Source organism: Vulpes vulpes, chromosome 15 (genome assembly GCF_048418805.1).
Source record: "Vulpes vulpes isolate BD-2025 chromosome 15, VulVul3, whole genome shotgun sequence".
Taxonomy (NCBI): domain Eukaryota; kingdom Metazoa; phylum Chordata; class Mammalia; order Carnivora; family Canidae; genus Vulpes; species Vulpes vulpes.
In genome coordinates, this window is record NC_132794.1 from 25196820 (window position 1) to 25219228 (window position 22409).

The following is a 22409-nucleotide window of genomic DNA, read 5'->3' on the forward strand; positions in this document are numbered from 1 at the left end:
TACTAAGGTGATAAAGGTTGCCAAATGATATTCTTCAGTACAGAGCATTCCAAAGATTTCCAATCCATTCTTGGGTCACTTAAAGTCTAGAGGACTCCCAGAAGGTGTGTTAGATATTGAAATTGGCCAGATAGTTGAAATAAATGCTAGAGCAGTGGCTCTCAGTGGAGAAAGTAGAAAGAAGCAGCTGGTTGTTGGGGCTATAGGGTTGCTCTTCATGGAAAGTTGGCAATGTCTGGAGATGGTTTGGGTTGTCACAACTGAAGGTGATGCTACTGGCACCTCCTCTGGTAGAAGCCAGAGATGCTGTTAAACACCCTATAATGTACACACAGTCCCCAGTAGTAACAGTCAACAGTCAAAAATGTCAATAATGATAAGGTTGAAAGACCCGCTCTAGAAGTAAATTAGAAGCCTCGCCACTTGCAGGATCCTGACAGCCTCATAAAGTTGACCTATCACTTTGAATTGTTAATATAGAAAATCTGATGTTTCCAAGATCTTTTGTTCTGGGGAGGGCTTGGACAGAACTTCTAGAATTGTTACAAAAATACTTTTTCTTTTAAAGGGCTTTTGATGATGATGATAATATTTAGGTGAACTTAGTTCGTGTTCTAGTTTAGAGCAAGAAAGACAAAGACACCCTCTTCATCTGTTTATTTTGGATTTTATATTGTGGCCATTTTAATATAGAGTTTGGGGGGGCCTGAGTGACTCAGTTGGTTAAGCACTCAACTCTTGATTTTAGTTCATGTCGTGCATGATTCTAGGGTTGTGGGATTGAGCCCTGTATGGGCCTACACACTCAGTGGGGGGGTCTACTTGAGATTCTCTCTCTCTCTCTCTCTCTCTCTGCCTCCGTGCTCTCCCTTCCACGTGCTCTCTCTCTAAAATAATAAATAAATAAATCTTTTTAAAAATACAGAGATCAGGGAAAGAACACAAAAAGGAGAAAGAAGGAAGTCTGTAGGAGAGAGGAGCTCAATATTATCTATTACACTCAGAAACAAGTCATTAGATCATTTAGTTTTGAAAAACATAAATATTAACTTTTAAAATGGTCATTACATTGTTTTAAGAAATAGTTAAACTTTTAAATAAAAGTGTATTCTTTAATTCTTTCCCTTATTCCTTAAATGTAGAACCCAATTAATAAATATAGTCATCTTCCCAACTTCAACAATCTGTTTTTGAATGTACAAAAATACTAACTGGGAACCTACTTACTATGATTTTACATAAGAAAAGATTGCAGTATGGCATATGTCAACCACAAACCCATAGCTTATTTTCTAAAACTCAGTAAAACACCCCTAACTAGATTACAAACACCATGTTAGGATGTAAAATGCTTAAAACATTACTTCCTGGTAACCAACAAATTAATATAGCTAATAACCAGTTATTTGGTATATAGTAATATACTGAATATCTCCTATCTGAAGACTCAAAAGCTTTTCCAAATATCAACATGTGACTCTGATGCAGTAGCTGAAATAATGCAAACACACCCATACATTGTTTTATTGAAAACATTTTTTTGATTTTTCATTTCACTTATAACTAATGGTGTTGCATCTTTTTATGTACTTAGGGGGTATTTGTATATTTTTCCATTGTTAAATGTCTATTCAAGTACTTTATTTCTTTTATTCAATGTATGTATTTTTATTGTTGAGATATAAGTACAAGTCCTTTGTCAAATATATGTAGTGTGAATATTCCCTCCAACCCCAATCTGTAGTTTACTTTTCATTTTTTAAGTGTCTTTCAAAGAGCAGAGACTTTTAATTTTCATGAACCTAATTATTCAATTGTTTCTTTTATGGTTAGTGTTTCTGTAAGAAATCTTTACCTACCTCAAGGTCACAAAGATGCTCCTGTGAGTCTTGCTTCCAGAAGCTTGACACATACTAGAATGGTTAAAAATAAAGGCTGACAGTACCTAATTCAAGAAAAGATATCCTCCATTTTTTATTTTCTTCACAGCTACATACATAAATGATTCCTCTTTTTTAAGTAACCAGATCTCTCATAAATTGCTGCTGAGTGTGCAAAATAGTACTAGCACTTTGGTTGCTTGCTTGGTAGGTTCTTATGTTAAACATATCTCTATTCTATGACTTACAGAAATTCTCCTCTAAGTATTTACTTGAACTAGTGCTGCATATAATAATACAGATGAAGCACAAAAACATGGTGAACAGAAGAAGCCAGACACAAGAGATTATTTGCTTTATGATACCATTTACATGAAATTCAAAACAGGTAAAATTAATTGATGTTGATAGAAATTAGAATAGTGGTTACCCGAGGGTAGAGGGAAAGAAGAGATTGACCAGGAAGAGGTACAAGGGAATTTTCTAAGGTAATAGATACGCTTTATATCTTGACAATGGTGTGGATTACATGGACATATTGATTCATTATTGAATTGTACACTTAAGATGTATGCATGTTACCACATGTAAATCACACCTCAAAAAATGTACATCATATTGCATTTTGGAAGGATGAGTATTAATTTGTCCTAAATGTGCAGAGGTGAGAGATATGCACATTTTATGACATTTAGGTATTATAAAGTCATAAGCATTCTGCTGGAAAACATTAAACTGGAAGAATTTCTATTGGGGTGTGCCTGTATTTCCTGTATGCCTGGAAATATCTGTCCTTGCCTGTACTCTTTTAGATGAAAGTAGAGAGTCAGATTATGTGCTAGAAGTGGTTACCTTCTGGATTACAACATTTTAACTTGGTAGGAATCCCAACAGTGGGGCTGTGTTCTCCCCTGTTAGATCTGTGCTATTGGCATGTGCCAAAAGTTAATTCTATCTCTACCCATAGTTGTAAATACAGAATATAGTATAAGAAGATTTTATTTATAAAATAACAAAGTTGAAAAATATTTCCTTTGCTATAAAATTAAATATAACCCACTCCATCTTCTCCAGGACCAGGGAAAGTGTATCACTCGATTAGTGATGGATATCTGCTAAGCATCCAACCTAGTCTTAATACAAAAGAGGTTGCATAACTGTGGGTAAAGCATTAACAAAACCTTTTGTCCTTTATGAACAAACTTGACTTTGGGTTAACTTTAGAACATTGTTTCTCTGGAAATCTGAAAAAGGTAGAATGGAAGTGGTACTACTAAGCAATACTTCTTATGATAAAAAATGACAAATTGCATCTAGCAGGAGAGAAACTATATATGAACCATAAATATTTTGTGGGAATTCATAGCTTTGGGCTTCCTGAGTGTGATCATTCTCATAACCTGGCAGGCCCCTTGCAGGGACTCTGGAATTTATGTTCCTTGATTGGTGTGAGGAGTGCTGCAAGAAGTCTTACTGAAGAGTGGTGCTAAATGCCGCCCTTCTAGCAAGTTTCATTTCCTGGCCCATATTTCCTCTAAATGAATCTGATGCCTGGTATACCCTATGGAAGTATTATGAGTCAGAATGTTTAGAGACCACCCTGGTGGACACTGCAATAACTCAGTTCACAACACAGGACACCATATATGGAATAAATATGTCTCTCATGCTTATGGGAAATTCATTGTTCATGAAGTCATTCCCATTTCTTCTGTCCCATGGACAGTCACTCTTCAATGCCACAATATAGAGATGGCAGGAGTGTCACAAACATAAAATAATACATGAAATACTTTGACCTCCTTAGATGAAAGGCATTATAAAAATCAAAATACACTTTGGCTCAGGCATAGTTGCTGGCTTTACTACCTCTGACATTTTTTATATCCATTTTTTATTTTCTTCACAGGTACACGCATAAATGTTTCCTCTTTTTTAAATAACAAGTTTACCTATATCACAAATGAAAATTATAATCTCTCTTCTACATTTGGCTAACTACAGCTGGCTATTATACTTCACAACACAAAGCAAACAAAGAAAACCATCAAATACTATTAGAGAAGTCAGTGACCCCAGAGTAGACAGGAATAAAGAATGGAAATCCCGAAAACAGTCTAAAGCAGAGAGAAAAAGGTAAAGATTCTTAGATTTAAAGGTACTTGGTATAGAGATGCCTAGGTGGCTCAGCAGTTGAGCATCTGCCTTTGGCTCAGGTCATGATCCCAGGGTCCCAGGACTGAGTCCCACACCAGGCTCCCCACAGGGGCCCTGCTTCTCCCTCTGCCTATGTCTCTGCCTCTCTCTGTGTGTCTCTCATGAATAAATAAAGCTTTTTTTTTAAAAAAAAAAAAAGGTACTTGGCATAAACTTTAAATAAATAAACTAAGAGTAGGGATCCCTGGGTGGCGCAGCGGTTTGGCGCCTGCCTTTGGCCCAGGGCGCGATCCTGGAGACCCGGGATCGAATCCCACGTCGGGCTCCCGGTGCATGGAGCCTGCTTCTCCCTCTGCCTGTGTCTCTGCCTCCCTCTATCTCTCTGTGACTATCATAAATAAATAAATTAAAAAAAAATAAAAAAAATAAAAAATAAAATAAACTAAGAGTAGCTCCCGAATAGTTTCCATGGTCATAGATATTAATCTATTAAATCTGTCAGAAATCAGTGTACTACCCTGAGTTTCTACCTTTTCTTGCGTTTGTGATATAAGCCTTTTTTTCTGACATAAACTCTTAATGAGCCTAACATAAAATGTATGAGTGAGCCTAATATTATATAATGCACTTTAGAGAGGTTAGGATTCATCCCAAGCATACAAGCATTTGTCATTTGAACTTTAATTATGAAAAAGAGCTGGATACAGTCAACTTCCTTACTGAGCTCTAGGTTTAGAGCCCACATCCTCATTTGGCAATTAACATTATCATTTGCACACTGAATGGTTTTGCAAAAAAAAACGGTTCAATATATCAATGACTAGATAGCTGGCTTCAGATGATAAAGCTGCAAAGCTTTTTTGTTTTGTTTCTGTAGACAAAAACAAAACACTATAGTCTTCCAATTGATTAAACTGAAATATCTAACATCATAATTCTAAATTATTCTCTAAGCATACATGAAAATTTTACCAATAGTCTGTAGCAAGCAGCATACTTAAGCTCACTACACACTGTAACCACAGTCAGCTCCATTCTCCTGGGTGTTTAAGAAGGACCCATTGGTGGACATGGAGGAGAAAGAGGCAAACTATCCCACTATGGTGATACCCACTATTCCATCTGATTCCTTAACTCTATAATCTTCTCCACCAATGAGTCCATGTCGGAAAAGAAAAAAGGAAATAAATAATATGGCCAAAATTGCCTACATTGGAGCTACTCCTTCTTTGGCAATAGAAAAAAGCAAGCCTCCCTCAAATGGTGACTGAGAGTAAAATCCACGTGGACACGCAAAGATGATAGGATAGACTATCTCTACCCATGTTGGTCTACTCAGGAGAGTATCCAATTCTACTAATTATAGTGAACTTGAGCGTTAATAAACATTCGCTCTGTGATAACAGTGCTCTACATACAGATCCTTTACTCACAATGGGATTATATCCCTATAACCCATTCAGTGTAAATTAAAAATATCTTAAGTTGAAAATACACTGAATAAATCGAACCTACCAAACATCATAGCTTAGCCTGGCCTACCTTAAACTACTCAGAACACTTAAATTGCCCTACAGCTGGGCAAAATCATCTAACACAAAATATATAACGCACTGTATTTATTTTATACTATAGTAATAACAAAGAGTGTCTTATGAAATTTATTGACTAGTATACTGAAAGTGAAAAACAGAATGATTATTTGAGTACAAAGTGGTTTTAAGTGTATCTGTTGTTCTGTTGTTTACCATGGCAACAACATGGCTGACTAGGAGCCACAGCGACTGCTACTGCCCAGTGTCATGACACAGGATGGCACCACATATCACTTGCCCCAGAAAAGATCAAAATTCAGAATTCAAAATATGGCTTCTACTGAATACCATTTCTCTTTCATACCTTCATAAAGTACAAAAAATCTTAAATTGAATAATCATAACTCAGAGGCTCTTTATATAACTCTTTGTACCCCTATTGTCAATTCCTTGAGGATATGCATGAGCTGTATCTTATCAATCTTCTTACTCTAGGTTTTGCATATAGCCTGGTATATCATACACTTTATGAGCAAATGGACAAATGGTTAAATGAGTAGCAGTATGGTGGTCAGTTAGTCTGAGTGGCTACTAAAAATACTGTTACTCTACCGGGATGTTAACAGCTACAAGAAACAAATAACAGAATAGCAGACAAAAAAATGGATTAAATAAGATAGATACTTATTGTATCATTTTAAAAGGAAGTCATTCAATTATGTCATATGGATCCAGGTTCTTTTCTGTCTTTCCATCTTCTAACGTTAGTATGTCAGTGATGTCTGCCTTCATGGTCACAAGATGGCTAAAGCCTCAACATCACACCATCACAAGAATAAGAAACAACCAAAGCAGAAAGAAAGAGTGAGCAGGAAAGAATCAATTTTTTTTCTTTCCAGAGGTTCTCCATCTTAACACACTTTTGCTTACCTCTCACTAAGCCAAGACTGGGTCACTTGTCTATTGTTAGGACTGAACAAAGAAGAATGGAATTTCCACAACTGGCATAGAATCTCTACGGCTAGAGAACAGAGAACAAAGATGCGTCCTCCCTGCCCTACTCTACTAAATCAACAAAATGACAATTCTGTTTACATGTTAGAGGAAGAAATGGCTGTAATCTCCAGTATTTGCAGAGCTCACTAACAGCATGATATATGGAAGATCTTAAAAAGTTTGAATACTCTCAAATCATCCATTCATTCATTCACTCATTGAACAAATATTTGTTGAGCACCTACTATGTGGCAAACAGACACTATTCTCCATCCCTGAAATACATCATAGAAAAAAATACAACTTCCAAACCTCATGAAATTTACATTACAGAGGAGGAAAATAGACAATAAACAATAAAATGACAATTAATAAGACATGTATCATATATGTACATATTTCATATATATATGGAAGTAATAAGGTGTTTTTGTGTAAGATCAGTGTAAAGTGAGTGGGACTGGATGGAAGATTTAAATAGGGTGATCAGAAAAGGCCATTTGAGAAAGAGACAATGATTTAAACGTGAAAAAGAAAAGATTAAGGCCCCTGGCCTGAATCACTGACTGATTCTGGATCCTAAATGGTAGAAGGTCAGATTGTTACCTTTCCAGGCCTGCCTAATTTTTCAAATGGCCTCAAGATAACTGCCACCAAAATGAAAGAACATATTGGAGGTAGAGCAGGAAAGCAAAAACTGAAGTACTGTGCAAAATATATATATATTCAGAAAAATTTGGAGGGTACCTGTGTAGCTCAGTCAGTTAATCATTATTTCAGAGTGATTGAGATAAGGGTGATTGAGATCTCAGGGTGTTGAGTTCAAGCCCCGCATTAGGCTCTATACTGGGTGTGGGGCCCACATAAAAAAAAAAGTGCTTTAAAAAAAAGAAAAAAAATTTGGGGTTGTACTTATAGACATATTGGAAGCAAATAAAGTAGGAGCTTACTAAAATTGAGGAAATCGTGTTGTTAAAGAATCTATGAGCCTAAGAACCAAGGAGCCATGTGACTCTTTGAAGCTTAGAACAACCTACAATCGGCCACCTGCAAACTACATGCAGCCCCCAGGGAGAACAGATTCCCAATGCCAATTTCGGATGTGACCAAGAAAAATGATAGACAAAGTAAGCTCATCAGGGACCAGAGCAGGGGGCCACAGGCAGCAATGGACAAGAATTCTCTTCCAGAGAGCAGAAACAGGATCCAACTGAGGGCCCCATCCATAATCAGAGCAGAGGTGTCTGAGACTCCTGCCCTGCTGATCCCCACCAGCACTAGGAACCAGTGGACACTGTTTCTCATTCTTCTCTGTTCTGAATGGAAGTTTTAATTTTCTGGTCCACCTGAGCGACATCTGGACCTGAGTGAAATGACAGAACAGCACCCAGGAGTCGTGGGGTTGGAGCTAAATACGGCAGCTGGATGGTCTCCTGCGTTGTCTCCCTTAGGGAGGGGTGAGCATGCTCTGTGTGTCTTGCTTGGAGAAAGGATGCATGTGAGAAGGGTATACACAGAACCTGACAGCCAGAGGTGCAGGCTGAGGGACCCAGCAGCCCGCCTGGAGTCATCCACCCCTTACTCCTAGGCACACATTAAGTTACTTCCAGTCTCCCTCACAGACTGATGCAACCGTGACACTAAATTCTCAGCAACGATGCAGGAGTAAATGTGGTATGTGCCTGCCTTTTCAGGTTGGGGGCCTGTGGTAGAGTTGTGCCTCTTCCACACTGTTCCCCTTTCCGCTGGCTGAGACCCAGACATGGTGAACAAGCCTTGACCGTGCACCTGATGACAAGATCCTAAAGGATGAAGGAGTCACAAGATGGAAAAATCTGGTCCTTGAATCAACACCGAAGAGAGTGGAAGAGAGTGGAAGAGAGCTGCTAGATCACCCTTGACTATTACTTGGTCCTTAAATCACTGATTTTTCTAAGTCTATTTTTACAACAGCTTAGTGTACTCTGACAAAGAAATTTAACTCCCTGGCTAACACAGAAATTATCTTCTGTATATTTGAAGATGGCAAAAAAGAATATAATTCACTTCAGAAACCTTTTGTCTTAGTTTGGGATACTATCACAGCATACTAAATAGGTGGGTTATAAACAACCCAGACTTATTTTCCATGGTTCTGGAGGTTGGAAGCTAAGATGAAGGTGCTAGTAGATTCGGTGTCTGGTTAGAGCCCACTTCCCAGTTCATACACATCTTTTTGCTTTGTCCTTGTGTAGCAGAAGGGGAAGAGAGCACTCTAGGATCTCTTTTATAAGGACACTAATGCTTGGTTCATGAGGCTTCACCTCACCTCACCTCACCTCAGGCTTCTCCTCCTAATATGATCACATTGGTGGTTAGGATTGAGCACGTAAATTTTGGGAGGACATAAACATTCAGGCTATTGTAGCTGTCTTTCAAAATAGCTAAAACTTCTTAAGTTTTGAAACCATTACCTATCAGTTATTTGGGGAAAAAAAAACTATGGTGGAACACCTCACTTCCTACAGATGATAGATAAATGAATCATTACTAAACATGTAAGATATAGAATAATGGAAGAAAAAACAGACAAACATTATTTGCCAATGTGGTACTCAGACATCTTTACCCTCTAACAGCAATTAAAACGCAAATGTATTTCAATGCCATTAAAAACTCTATTCCAAAAGCAATCACTTAATGCCTGTCTCTTCCACCAGGTAACAAATATCTCAGGAGAAGAGACTGTTTTGCTTTCTAGTGTATAATTAATGCCTGGCATAATATCTCACAAATAATGAGCATTTAATAAAAATGTGTTCAATGAATGATTGATTGAAAAAAATATTTTAAATGTTTAATTAGCTGGGCACATGGGTGGCTCAGTCAGAAAAGTGTCTTCGGCTCAGGTCATGATCTCGGGGTCCTGAAATCCAGCCCTGTACCTGGCTCCCTGCTCAGCAGGGAGTCTGCTTCTCCCTCCACCCCTCCCCGTGCATGTGCACTCTTTCTCTTCCCAATAAATATAATCTTTAAAAAATAAATAAAATAAAATGTTTAAACTTTTATGAAAAAGTGCCACATTTAACAGAAATTCAAAACACAAAAGGTTGTATTCTTTGTCACCCTTATTGCTATCATCTCTCATCAACAAATCTTTTGGAATTAAAGAAAATTATGGGGACACCTATGTGGCTCAGCAGTTGAGCGTCTGCCTTTCAGCTCAGGGTGTGATCCTGGAGTCCTGGAATCAAGTCCCACATCAGGCTCCTTGCAAGGAGCCTGCTCTCTCTCTACCTATGTCTCTGCTTCTCTCTGTGTATCCCTTATGAATAAACAAATAAAATCTTTTTTAAAAATATGAAAATTTAGTGTATTCTGAAATTTTAAATTTTATATCTAACTCAATAGGCACACCAACAGTTAACTCAGAAATATGTCTGGATTTCAATTGCTAGCTGGAGTATTCCACACTCAGTATCTAATATTTATACAATGAAATATAAAAATAAACCTCTAATAAAATTTTATGAAACAGACTCTTCTCTAACTTCAGACATCAATCCCCAACTTTCTTTTTATCACCTTGAATTTAACAGTGGGAACTGTGTACATTACTAAAGACTGGATTTGGCCCACAGTGAAAAAAAATCAATAGCTTGGTAGTTAACTCCCAACTTCCTCCCAGCAATGCCAACAGTGAATTTATCCACAGACTGGAAAATAGGTTTGGTTTGTTCTGCTTGCACAACAGGACAATGGATCAGCAGACAGCTAACCCATAATGTCAGCATTATTGAAACTATAGGTGGTAAATCCCTTTAATGCAAATATTTGTATCCCAAACTTTCAAAGGGATGCTTGCCTAAGCTTAAGAGAAGACATAATTTTAAGAGAGACATTTTCTTTAGAGTTAAGGATTCCAATAGAGCAGCACTAGATTTTGTCTGGAATACTATAAGGATTAGGCTTTTAGAAAATGGATCAACAAAACTGAAATAAGCCTGCCACACCATACAAGTTGAGCACAAAGCAAAAAGAATTCTAAAGCAAATCATCAACTTTTGCTTTCTTGCTTCCTAAAAATGAAATAGTTTAAATAGGCATGTTAACCTCAAATATTTTAAGCCTGCATTGATTGCATCTAAGGATGAAAAATTTACTCTTCAGTGTTTATTAACCAATTTTAATTTTTAATATGTGATTCATCCACTCACACTATCAGAGAACAAATATTTTATTGAGCACTGTAGCAGAGATTGCTTGTTGCCCACTCCAATATTCCTGCTCCCTCTTTTAGAAGCCCTGGATTTTAGCTGGGCACACACACAGATGCTGGAAGAAAGACCTGATCTTCAAGTTTCCCTTTCAGCTAGGCTCTTCCCGCCATAAGGGTGAGAGGTAACTAGAAATGTTATGTGGCAACTTCTGAGAGATGTTTCTAGAAAACAACTGGTGTGTATTCTTGCTCTGCCCTCTCACCCTCCTCCACCCTGCTGCTTAGAACGTGGTTCCAATGAAAGAACCTGCGCACAAAGATGAGACTCACCTCCTAGGGATGACCAAGAAGAAAGTTGGAAGTTGCATGAATGCCTGAGGACTTGATGAATCTGAGCCACCACACCTGCTCTGAGCAGCCCACCTCTAGACTTTAATGTAAAAGAAAAAAGTCCTATATTTTAAAGTCACTGTTGTTTAGTTGGGTTTCTTTTTTTTTAAGATTTATTTATTTATTAGAGACACACAGGGAGAGGCAGAGACATAGGCAGAGGGAGAAGCAGGCTGTCTCTGGGGAGCCCGATGTGGGACTCCATCCCAGGACCCCTGGATCACAACCTGAGCCAAAAGCAGACACTCAACCACTGAGCCACCAAGGAACCCCTGTTGGGGTTTTGAGAACCCCTGTTGGGGTTATGAGAAAGTCAGGAAGTCATGACAAGTTTTTGGGAAGAGGATTTCATCTATGTTTACTTCAGAATGGACTGTGAAGGGTGAACTGAAAAACATAGATGGGAAGCAAAGAGATCCTGTGAAGAAGCTCTTGTTTGGCAAAAGAAGGATCCACTGACAAAATAAGGGAATGTAGCCAGGATAGAGTAAGGAATACCAGAATAGCTGTAAAAGTTAGAAAACTGGGGGAAATACATAAATCTCTATTTTTAAACACTGATACACAGGAAAACAAAAATGTGACCACAAATAGAAAATAAAAAAAGTTAAATGAACCCTACAATTGCCCCAATTTTATGCATGGAGGTAGCTCTGGACCATGGTCAACATGGGGAGATGCAAAGCAAGGTAGACAAAGATTGAGTTTGTGGAGTATGAGATGTCTGGAATTTGCAATAAGCAATGCTAGAAAGGAAGAACTACACAGAAAGAATTTCAGAATACCCTTTAAATTTACTGAATGCTAAGCTGTACATGTGTGGCTGAGGCTCCAAGACACTGGACAAAAATTAACTACCAGAGGGGAAAAAAAATACTGGGAAATTATAATCCGAACGACTACTGGAACTCACAGAGCAAAGGAGTCATTTGAGTTTTATCCAATTAGGGTATAGAAACTTGATGAAGACCCACGACATAGAATAGAAAGTCTATGCCAAATTCTTTAGGAAAGGACTAGAAAATCCTTAAAACAAAAGGACAATCTGGACCCTCACAAAGTTTAAAAACAAGCCTCAAACGAGCAAGCTGATCCACTATTAGAATAACCAGCCACTCAAAACAAAGCCCAACAATTTTTAAAATTCCAGACATCCAATGTATTAGTTTTATAATGCTGCCACAACAAATTAACATAAATTTAATGGCTTAAAACTGTACCCACTTATTATATCATTGTTCTGTAGGTAAAAAATCCAGGTAGTGTAATTCAGTTGAGTCTTCTATCTAGAATCTCACAAGGCTGAAATCAAGGTGTCAGCAGGGTTTTGGAATAAACTTCTAAACCCTTTCAGTTTGTTAGCTGAATTCAGTTCCTTGCAGTTTTAGGACTGAAGTCCCCATTTTCTTGCTGGCTATCAGCTGAAATCCAGTCTCTGCTCCCAGATCAAGAGTGGCTAAAAAAAAAAAAAAAAAAAAAAAAGTGGCTAAAGTCCTTCCCATACTTCCAATCACTTTCATTTCTCCATCTGCTATATCTCTCTGACTTTAGTTGGGGAAAGTTCTTTGCTTTTAAGGGCTCATGTGATTAGACTGGGTTTACCCCAATAATCTGGGATAATCTCCCCATCTTCAATTCTGTAACCTTAATTATATCTGCAAAATCCCTTTTACCATGTTACATATGTATTCATACGCTGCAGGGATTAGGGTGTGAACATCTTTGGGTATCCATTCTACCTACTGCATTCAACAATGTCTCATTTACAATGTTTAGCATCCAATTAAGGCATTCCAGATATAGTGCAGGAAAATATAACTTACATCCAGGAGGGGGAGAAATATGTTAATATATATTTTTTCATTTTATTTTATTTTTTAGTAATCTCTATACTCAAGGTGGGGCTCAAATTCACTACTCTATAATCAAGAGTCAAATGATCTTCTGAATGAGCCAGCCAGCTGCCCCCAAAATCTATTAATATGAATAAGCAGCAGTGACAGAAACAATAAAACTAGGAAATAAGGATTTTAAAAGTTATTAAAAATATAACCAATGTTTTAAAGAAAAAACATAAAGACATTGAGGAAATAAATGTAAACTAAACAGAGAGTACTAAACAGTATTTTTGTTGTTGTTGTTGTTGAAAATGCATTATCTGAAATGAAATTTTCACCGGATAAGCATAAGTTAGACCTGAAGAAAAAACAGCCAGTAAACTTGGAGATTTGTCAAAAGAAACTGTAAAAACAGAAGTACAGAGAGAAAATGTTGATGAATAAAATAACCAGAGCCTTAGTGATCTCTGGGATAATACCAATCAATCTAACATATACATAATTGCAATCCCAAAATACAGGAGAAGGTTAAACAATTCTTTTTCTACTTTTGCTAAAAAATATCAATCCCATATTAAAGAAGCCTCATGCAGGATAAACACAAGAAACCCAACCAAGACACATCATAATCAAAGTGACTGAGGCAATCAAGAGGAAATTTTAAGCAGACAGGGCAAGGTGCGGGGAACACAGTATACACACAAAAATTAAGAAGTACTGCTGACTTCTCATAAGAAACAATACAATGCTAGGGAACACAGAACATCTTTAAAAGGCTGAAGAACAATAATCTATCTTCCTAGAATTCTATATATACATAATGATTCCTTCAAAACTGAGGTAAAATAAAAACATTCCCAGACAAATGAGAGATGAAAGAAATTGTTACCAACAAAGCAACACTACAAAAAATGATAAAGGTAGTATGGGGATCCCTGGGTGGCTCAGCGGTTTGGCGCCTGCCTTTGGCCCAGGGCGCAATCCTGGAGTCCTGGGATTGAGTCCCGCGTGGGGCTCCCTGCATGAGCCTGCTTCTCCCTCCGCCTGTGTCTCTGCCTCTCTCTCTCTCTCTCTATGTCTATCATAAATAAATAAATAAATCTTTAAAAAAATGATAAAGATAGTTCTCTGGGTAAAAGAAAATGATACTAGTAAAATGTAATGGGATATAACCAAAAGAATGAAGAACACTGAAATTAGTAAATATGTGGGTAAATATAAAAGTTATTTTATTCTCTTATTCAATTTATTTAAAACACAGCTTATTAAGAAAAAAATGTATTTGTAAGCCTTTTACATTTTACATAAAGTGGCATAATTTTACTTCAGGTAGATTGTGACAAGTTAAAGATGAATCTACTAAACCGTAGATGTTTTCCAGTCCCCAAATACATAAATATATCCATACATACATACATAAAATATAGCTAATAGAGGAGATAAAATGAGGAGACAAAATACTAAACAGAATAACAAAAAAAAAAAAAAAACCTCAACTAACCTAAGAAGCCCTGCAGAAAGGTAAAAGGAACAAAGAGCATATAGGACAAATAGAAAACAAATAGCAAAATGGTAGACTTAACCCAATATATCAATAATTACATTAAACATAAATGGATCGAACACACCAATTAAAAGACAGAGATTGTCAGACTGCATTAAAAAGCAAGATACAATTAAAAGACAAGGGAGGTGAAAATAAATAGAGAAGAAAAGATACACGTGGCAACACTCATCATGAGAAATCAGGTGTGGCTATATTGATATCAGAGAAAGTAGATTTCAGAAGAACTATTACCAGAGATAAAAAGAAAAATTGCATAGTGACAAAAGGGTTAATTCATCAAGAAGATATAACAGTACTAACTGCATAAAATAGTATAACTGCTTGGGAAAGCATTTTGGCAATTTCTTTTAAAAGTGAATATGCACTTACCATATGACTCAGCAATTCCATTCCTAGATATTTACCTGCAAGAAAGAAAACATGAGTACACAAAAAGACTTATAAATGAATATTCATAACAGCTTTACAATAATAGTCCCAAAACTAGAAACAACACATGGGAGTAACAAATTGTGCAATATTACTCAATAATAAAAACGAACTACTGCAAAACATCACCATGAATCTCAAAAACATGCTGAATGAAAGCAGTCCATCACAAAAGAATACATACCACTTAATTCCATGTATACAAAGTACTAGGGGAAGCAAAACTTGCCTTTAGTGATATAAATTAGATGGGTTGACTGCAGAGAGCCATAAGGGAATTTTCGGATTGTGGAAATGCTCAATAAAATGACTGGGGTGGTTGTTACACAGTTTATACACTCGTCAAAATTCACCGATTGTACTTTTAAAATGTAAAAATCTTATTTCTGTAAATCAGGACTGGATTTGTTGACTTGCAGAACAACAATAACAACAAGGGTTGGGGGATCCCTGGGTGGCGCAGCGGTTTGGCGCCTGCCTTCCGCCCAGGGCCTGATCCTGGAGACCCTGGATCGAATCCCACGTCGGCCTCCCGGTGCATGGAGCCTGCTTCTCCCTCTGCCTGTGTCTCTGCCTCTCTCTCTCTGTGTGATGACTATCATAAATAAATTTTAAAAATTTAAAAAAAAAAAGATTTAACAAGGGTCGGGAGTTTTAAGGAGAGTTAACAGGGCAAAATGCCACAAAAAAAGAGAAAACTCAGAATTGAAAAGAATTTGTTTTTACTACAAGGAAAGCACGAGTGATTTTACAGAGCATTTTATTGAAAAGATGTGTAGAATCCGTGATGCAAGACATTTTAGTTATACTTATCTAGACTGAGAAATTCAAACAGACACCAATGCAGACTATTCTGTTCCAATTAATGCTTCTCAAACTTCAGCGTGCATAGGAAATCCCCTAAAGATCTTGTTTAAACGCAAGTTTTGACTCAGGAAGTCTCGTGTAAGAGCTGAGATTCTGCATTCGTAACGCAACACCAGGGGATGTTGCTGTTGCCGGTTCATGTACTGTGCACTTGAAGCAGCAAGAACCTGGATCACTTTTCTGAGGCATCAATGGTTCGTATCCCGGTGACAATCTTGGTCTAGAAATTTCCCAGAGCATTCCTACCATCAGGTACATGCACACCGACAACCCAGCCCGCTTCCTACCAGTGCATGCAACCAGTTACAGGTGCTTAGGATGCTCTTGACAATAACAGTGATTTTGCATCAGCAGCCTTGGGTTCAAGTCCCGATTCTGTTTCTATTCGACCACAATCCGAGTGAGTCATTCCTAGGCTGCAAAAGGAGGGAATAGTTCCTGTTTCTCCCCTCTAGGCGGTCGTGATGACTCCAACAGAAAACGTAAGTGAAAGTATTGCATGAACTATAACCTTAAAAAAAAAAAAAAAAAAAAAAAGGATGGCTGAACTTGTCAAGCCAAGTGGGCAAAAGATTGCAAGTACCACAGACTTTGAGAACAGGGCGGGACCTAAAAATAAAAGCGGGGGATGCGGGGCGGCGGGGGGGGGGGGGGGGGGGGGGTATCTGGGATTATCCCTGCGGGCGAGCAAGGACTGGACCATATTATAGGGGAGGGGAGCCCCATCTAAAAAGTCCGCTCCTGTTTTCAAAATTGTCCCTAAATCATGAAACCTGAAATGGGAACTTTTCCCTTATTGAGCCTAACTCGACGTTCAGTGATGCTACTGCTTCAGTTCTACGGATTTCAAAGGAAATCCTACCCACGCGTCTCCGTCCCCTTCTCCCACCCCCTCGTCACCTTTCTGCCCCCGCCCCCTGCGGCCCCCACCCGCGGGCAGTAGTTTCCACTACGCTCCAGGGGGAGGTGGCCACGGACTCCTCCACCGACTTGCCTCGCGGAGGGGCGCGCGCGGGCTGCCACGTTGCAGAGAACCGTAAGAGGTCGGGCCGGGAGGCGCGGAATCCCGAGGGGGTCCCAGCCGAGGCCGCGGCGCGGGTGCGGGCGGCGACGGGGGTGCCCCGGCCGCCCGGCCCGCGCGCAGCTCTGCGCCTGCCCGCGCCTCCCCCCCGCGGCCTCGGCGGGATGGCACCGGCGGGAGGGGCGGGGCCAGGCGCGGGCTGCCGCCTCGGCCGCGGCCGCCCCCGCTGCTGCCGGAAACAATAGTGGAGGAGCCCGAGCCGCGCGGAACGGCTGCTGCGGCGCGCGGAGCCGACGGTAAAGCCCTCGCGCCCCGGTCCCCGGTCCCCGGTCCCCGGCCCGCCCGCGCCGCCGCCCCGAGCCCCGAGCCCCTTCGCCCGGTTCCGCGCGGGGCGCCCCGACGGACGGAGACACGGTCCCGGGTCCGGGCATCCCGAGCGGCGGGTGCGCGCCGCCAACGCCGGATGTGGACCGGGCGCCCGGCCCCGAGGCGCGGAGTCCCGGGCTGCGCGGCTGCCTCGGCCCTCGGACGCCGGCCTCCTGCGGGGAGGAAGCCCGGGGCGAGCGGACCCCGAGGCGCCTCGCGGCCCGGCGCGGACCCCCGGCCCCGGCCCCGGCCGAGCCGCACGGGGAGCCCTCGCTGCCCGGCCTGCCTGCGGGCGCTGTGGGCGCTGTGGGCGCTGTGGGCGCCCGGGACGTCGTCCCCGCGTGTTCGCGCCTCCACGTGTGTCTTCCTGCCGCTGCTCCGGTAGGAGGCCTGGTCCGTCGAGCTAGCGGGACGCACCTAAGGGTTCCCACGATGAAGTTAGCAAAGCCGGGTCCCGAACAGGTTTCCTGCACTTAAGAGCGTTAAGTAGGTTGAAGGACCCCCGGCAGCGCCGCTGAGCCGCCGGGGCCGGGGCCGGGGCCGGGGTCGGGGCCGGGGTCGGGGCCGGGCCCGGCCGGGGCCGAGCGGGACCCCGCACCTGCTTTCCTTCAGGCCCCCTTCTCCGCCCCATGAAACACGGCATCAGAAAGGGCGCTTGGGCGTAGTGACAGCTCTGGCGAGGCTCTGAGTTTTGCTAGTTTGTGTGTTGACTCGGTCCAAGTGTGACCTCGAGGTACCAGCGTGGCGGTGCTTGCAGGACGCGTCTGCGGCTGGGGATTATCAGCCTCCTCCTCCCAGAAGTGCCTCGTCCTTAGCTCGCGGTCAGGATTCTTGAAGCGGCCTGACCCTCCCTCTCTGTTTCTTAGCAGGGGCACTATGAACGGAGAGGAGCAGTTTGTGAACATTGATTTGAACGATGACAACATCTGCAGCGTTTGTAAACTGGGAACAGACAAAGAAACGCTCTCCTTCTGCCACGTTTGTTTTGAGCTGAACATTGAGGGTAAGGACACGGTATAGGTTCATTTTATGGCATGAACTTGACACAAACGACTTCCGCTGAACTAGGTACAAGGTAAAATAAAATGTCTTGAATGATTGGAAATTGCGCCCAGTATGGTGCGTGAAGACCCGTGAAAGATAAGGATGTATGGAAACGAAGCTGAAGTTCTCACAACTGTGAACTTAAATCTTTTTCCTTTTTTGAACTCCCCAGCACTAACCCCACTTTTGCTAATATAAAAACAAAGTATGAGTATCGACTGGTAAACGCCTCTTCTGGTTTGAGACCTTATTAAGTTGTCACGTTTAACAGACCTCTGTGGATGCTTTTGTTCTTTTTGTATTAAGAACATAACCAAACATTTATGTTGATGAGCAAATGTAATTTAAATCCTTTGGTCTTCCAGGCTGGTACCTGACTGAGGTGAACCAGAAACTCTTCCCTGGAAGAGTCCAGAGTCTTATCTGGAAAAACATTTTTAGATTTTTACATGATTTCTTTCCAGTGACCACACACACTTTTAATAATTTCTAAAAACCAAAAAAAGGTTTTTTACATTTCTTAATAGTATCTCTGAAAGCATAAGAAAAAGAGTTCTCCAAATATTAAAAAAAAATGTTATCGTGTACTATTTGGATTGATGTACAGTTAATGTGTGTATGACCATTAATTGTTTACCCCCAAGAAACATGTGGGATATGTTTCTTTAATCTTGATGTTATGGTAAAACCTTGATTTAAAAAAAAAACAAAAACTTAGGACTCAAACTAAAAAATCTTATATTCTTGTAATAAAAAATTATAATTATATGATACTCATTTTCCATTTAAGATAGTTTTGGTAATGAAAGTTTTGCCATTTTTTTCTCTGGAAGAACTGCAGTTGCCGAACATTTTAATTGATGGAAGATCAAGGATTTCTTGGGGATAAATAGAATATTTATAGTTTTGGTTTTAATAAGTGGGGTGATTATAACTGATTTAAAAGAGCTCACTTAAAAAATATGATTCTTTTATAGATTTGAGTTACCATGTCCTTAATCATGCTACAGTGAAAGATCTAAATTTATATTCTTTGAAAATAGAGTTGGCTTGTATTAATTCTTCTACATAGTAGATTGTAATTTTGGATGAGCAGAGGCATTAGAAGTGATCCAGCCCAAACCTGTATTTTACTTTGAAGGAAACTGGGGACCAAATAGTAGGACCGTTTGTTCAAGGTTGCTCTAGTGGCAATAACTGTTGTTGGGTACACTGTACTAAGTACTTTGCATGGATTACCTTATTTAGCTAAGAATAGCTCTGGGATGGCTTCTGTTAGCATTTTAAAGGTAATGGAACCTAACCTTGAGACCTAAGAAGCCTATTTTGAAGTCACATAGCAATAATTGACATGCTGGGGTTTGAAGTCTGGTGATCTCTTTCCAGTATATAGGACCTTAATTTTGCTCATCTATTGTCAGTAGTTATTTTATTTGATACAGCTAATCTTAGAAACCCATTTTCCTGAATCTTCATTAGCTATCCCTGCTATTGGATCAGCCAACTTTACCTAACCAGTGCTTTATACTAAAATCATCATTAGTGGTGATCATGCTGTGATAGAATTTTTCCACAGAAACGCTAAACTTCCATAATTGCTTTTCTAGCCTTTTTAAAATACGCCTTTTAACTGGTTTTCTGTCATTACACAGAGAACATACAAATATTACTCAGGTACCACTTTTGTAAATATTTCATTTCTGATAATATCTATTTTTTAAAAAGCCAGATAGAGCGCATACTCAAGCAGGGAGTGGGAAAGTGCAGGAGGAGCAGAAGGAAGAGGGAGAGAGAGAATCTCAAGCTCATCTGCTGAGTGCTGGTTCCATCTCAGGACTGAGATCATGACCTGAGCAGAAATCAAGTCACACTTAACCCACTAAGCCACTCAAGTGCCCCTGATAATATCTATCTTAATATATAAACATAAGTCATATGCTGTTGAAATAATACTTGTTTAACTTAAAGGACAGTTGTCAATTTTATTTTATTTTTTTTTTAATTTTTTTTTTTTTAATTTATTTATGATAGTCACAGAGAGAGAGAGAGAGAGGCAGAGACACAGGCAGAGGGAGAAGCAGGCTCCACGCACCGGGAGCCCGATGTGGGATTCGATCCCGGGTCTCCAGGATCGTGCCCTGGGCCAAAGGCAGGCGCCAAACCACTGCGCCACCCAGGGATCCCGACAGTTGTCAATTTTAATTAGAACTGTTTCATTTTATGCACTGTGTACACTTGAGATTTTAGATTTTAAAATCGAATTAAACCTTCATAAAGAAAAATTATTTTAGAATTAAATTTTCATCTCTATTTGGTGTCCATTCTCCCAAATATATACATTTTTATATTTACTGCAGCGACAAGCTAGTCTATTCTAACCATTTTAATTTAATGTCATAAGATTATTGTAGGAGAAAAGGGAGGGGAATGAGAATTCTGAATTCCACCAAATTTTGGCTTTTGTATTAGTATACAGGTTTTTTAAAGTCAATGGGGAAAAAAAATGTGATAATAAAGCAATCATAGACCTAAAAAATTAACAAGGCATATTCTTACTTGTGTCAATATTAAAGTTTCTTTCCCCTACAAAGCTGTTAGCACAATGCCAATCAATAAATGTTAGAATGTAAGAGGACCACACACACACACACACACACACACACACACACACAAAAGATGTAAGAGGAACTTTTAAAAACATGACATTTAAGTTTACTAGTTTGGTATGACTTTTTGTAGTATGAGGTAATGTTGCTCTTACCTGTTTTCTTAGTTTACTAATTGCTAAATTTGCTCTAAATCCTTCTATTTTCTGTGCTGAGAGCAGTTAAATTCCCTTGAGGAATAATAACAATTTACCAAAAAAAAGAAAAAAGAAAAAACAATTTACCTAATTTTGAGTCCACACATTTGTAGTAAATAAAAATATTTTAGATATTTGGGGTTAGTATACAGGTTGCTAATTAGGTCAAATCAAAACTGGTCTAATTAAATAGCCTCGTCTAAAAGCTGTGTACATGCATATATTTACAAAATGAAAACAAAAGAAGAAAGAACTAACAAAAGGCAGCCAAATCTTGTCAGATTTCGTATTCTGAGCATGGTTCTAAATTGCCTTTTTTCTGTAGCTTTACAGTAATTAAAAGGAAATACTACCTACATTTTGTATACTTCCCTGTATATTTCAAGGACTAAGAAATGCACTTTGAGGATTCAGTTCTTTTGAAATGCTCGTAAAATTGATTTTTTTTTTTTGTACCTGTAATTCACCATTAGAATAGCTTGCCTATGGATTGGAAGACAGATGCATAAACTTCCTAATATTCATGGCCCATATCCTTGGCCATAAAACATTATAAACTTTTATGCATGTATGATCAGATATTCTAATATGCATCATAGTTCATTATGGTAAAATTTCTACAGTTAGTGACGAAATAATTACTTTTCCCTAAGCTATTGAAGCTGGGAGGAAGGTAGCCCAGAGCAGTCAGGAGACAGTAATGAAGCTTAGTTGTAAAAGGTAACACAGTCAGAAATGAAACCAGAAAGGACAAAGATCCAGGACTCTGATCTGTTACTATATACTGTCTGTTTTCATTTTGTGCCAAAATACCGTGCAAATAATGCTTAGAGCATGCCTACCTTCCTCTAATAATTGACTTCCTTTTTTTCCTGTAGAGAGAAATTTTTTTTAGAAGACTGAATCGGTTCCTCTTATGACAAGCAAAGTTTTAGTCTAACTTGACGGTTGATTAGTAAGCATTACTAAAGCTTACTAGTGCATCTCGGTCTTCATTCTCCCCCTGATTTTGTTGAACTTTCTAGGAACTTTTCTAGAAGCCAGTCCAAAATTCAGATCCTTGGTAATCTTTTCAGCAAGAAAAGTCTATAGGTGTTTTCTCTTGGTTGAGGCACTTGGTGAACTCAGTGCTTGCTTTTGATCTCATTCTTCTTTGATTCTGTTTTTTGACCAAAACAGTGTACACATGGTTAATAATCAGGGAGCAGTTTGAATCTCAGTATTAAATCCTGATTTGGTTTGGGTGTTGAGACTGGTTATTTGCTACTCAAAGTCTGTCAAAGGCTTTTCCTCTGTCCTGCTTCTGACATACTAGCAT

At 39.4% G+C, this 22409-nt stretch overlaps 1 protein-coding gene and 1 long non-coding RNA gene across 15 annotated transcripts in view; one reads left to right on the top strand and one right to left on the bottom strand.

The window, feature by feature from the left end:
- Positions 1–2220: 2220 nt before the first annotated feature.
- LOC112917666 (uncharacterized) overlaps positions 2221–22409 on the bottom strand; it is a 162379-nt gene continuing 142190 nt past the window's right edge. For all 7 annotated transcript variants that reach the window (XR_011997693.1, XR_011997691.1, XR_011997692.1 and 4 more), the window contains 2 exons: positions 14931–14965; positions 2221–12612 (listed from right to left, as the gene is read on the bottom strand). This is a non-coding gene — a long non-coding RNA (uncharacterized lncRNA). The remainder of the gene's footprint in view (positions 12613–14930; positions 14966–22409) is intronic.
- Positions 17054–22409, top strand: part of C15H21orf91 (chromosome 15 C21orf91 homolog) — a 55975-nt gene continuing 50619 nt past the window's right edge. For 3 of the 8 annotated variants that reach the window (XM_072740919.1, XM_072740917.1, XM_072740915.1), the window contains exons 1-2: positions 17054–17174; positions 18111–18247. In XM_072740919.1, coding sequence (XP_072597020.1) covers positions 18121–18247 — 127 coding nt within the window. In that variant the 5' untranslated portion in view covers positions 17054–17174; positions 18111–18120. The remainder of the gene's footprint in view (positions 17175–18110; positions 18248–22409) is intronic. The other 5 variants (XM_072740920.1, XM_072740918.1, XM_072740914.1 and 2 more) reach the window with 4 other exon arrangements.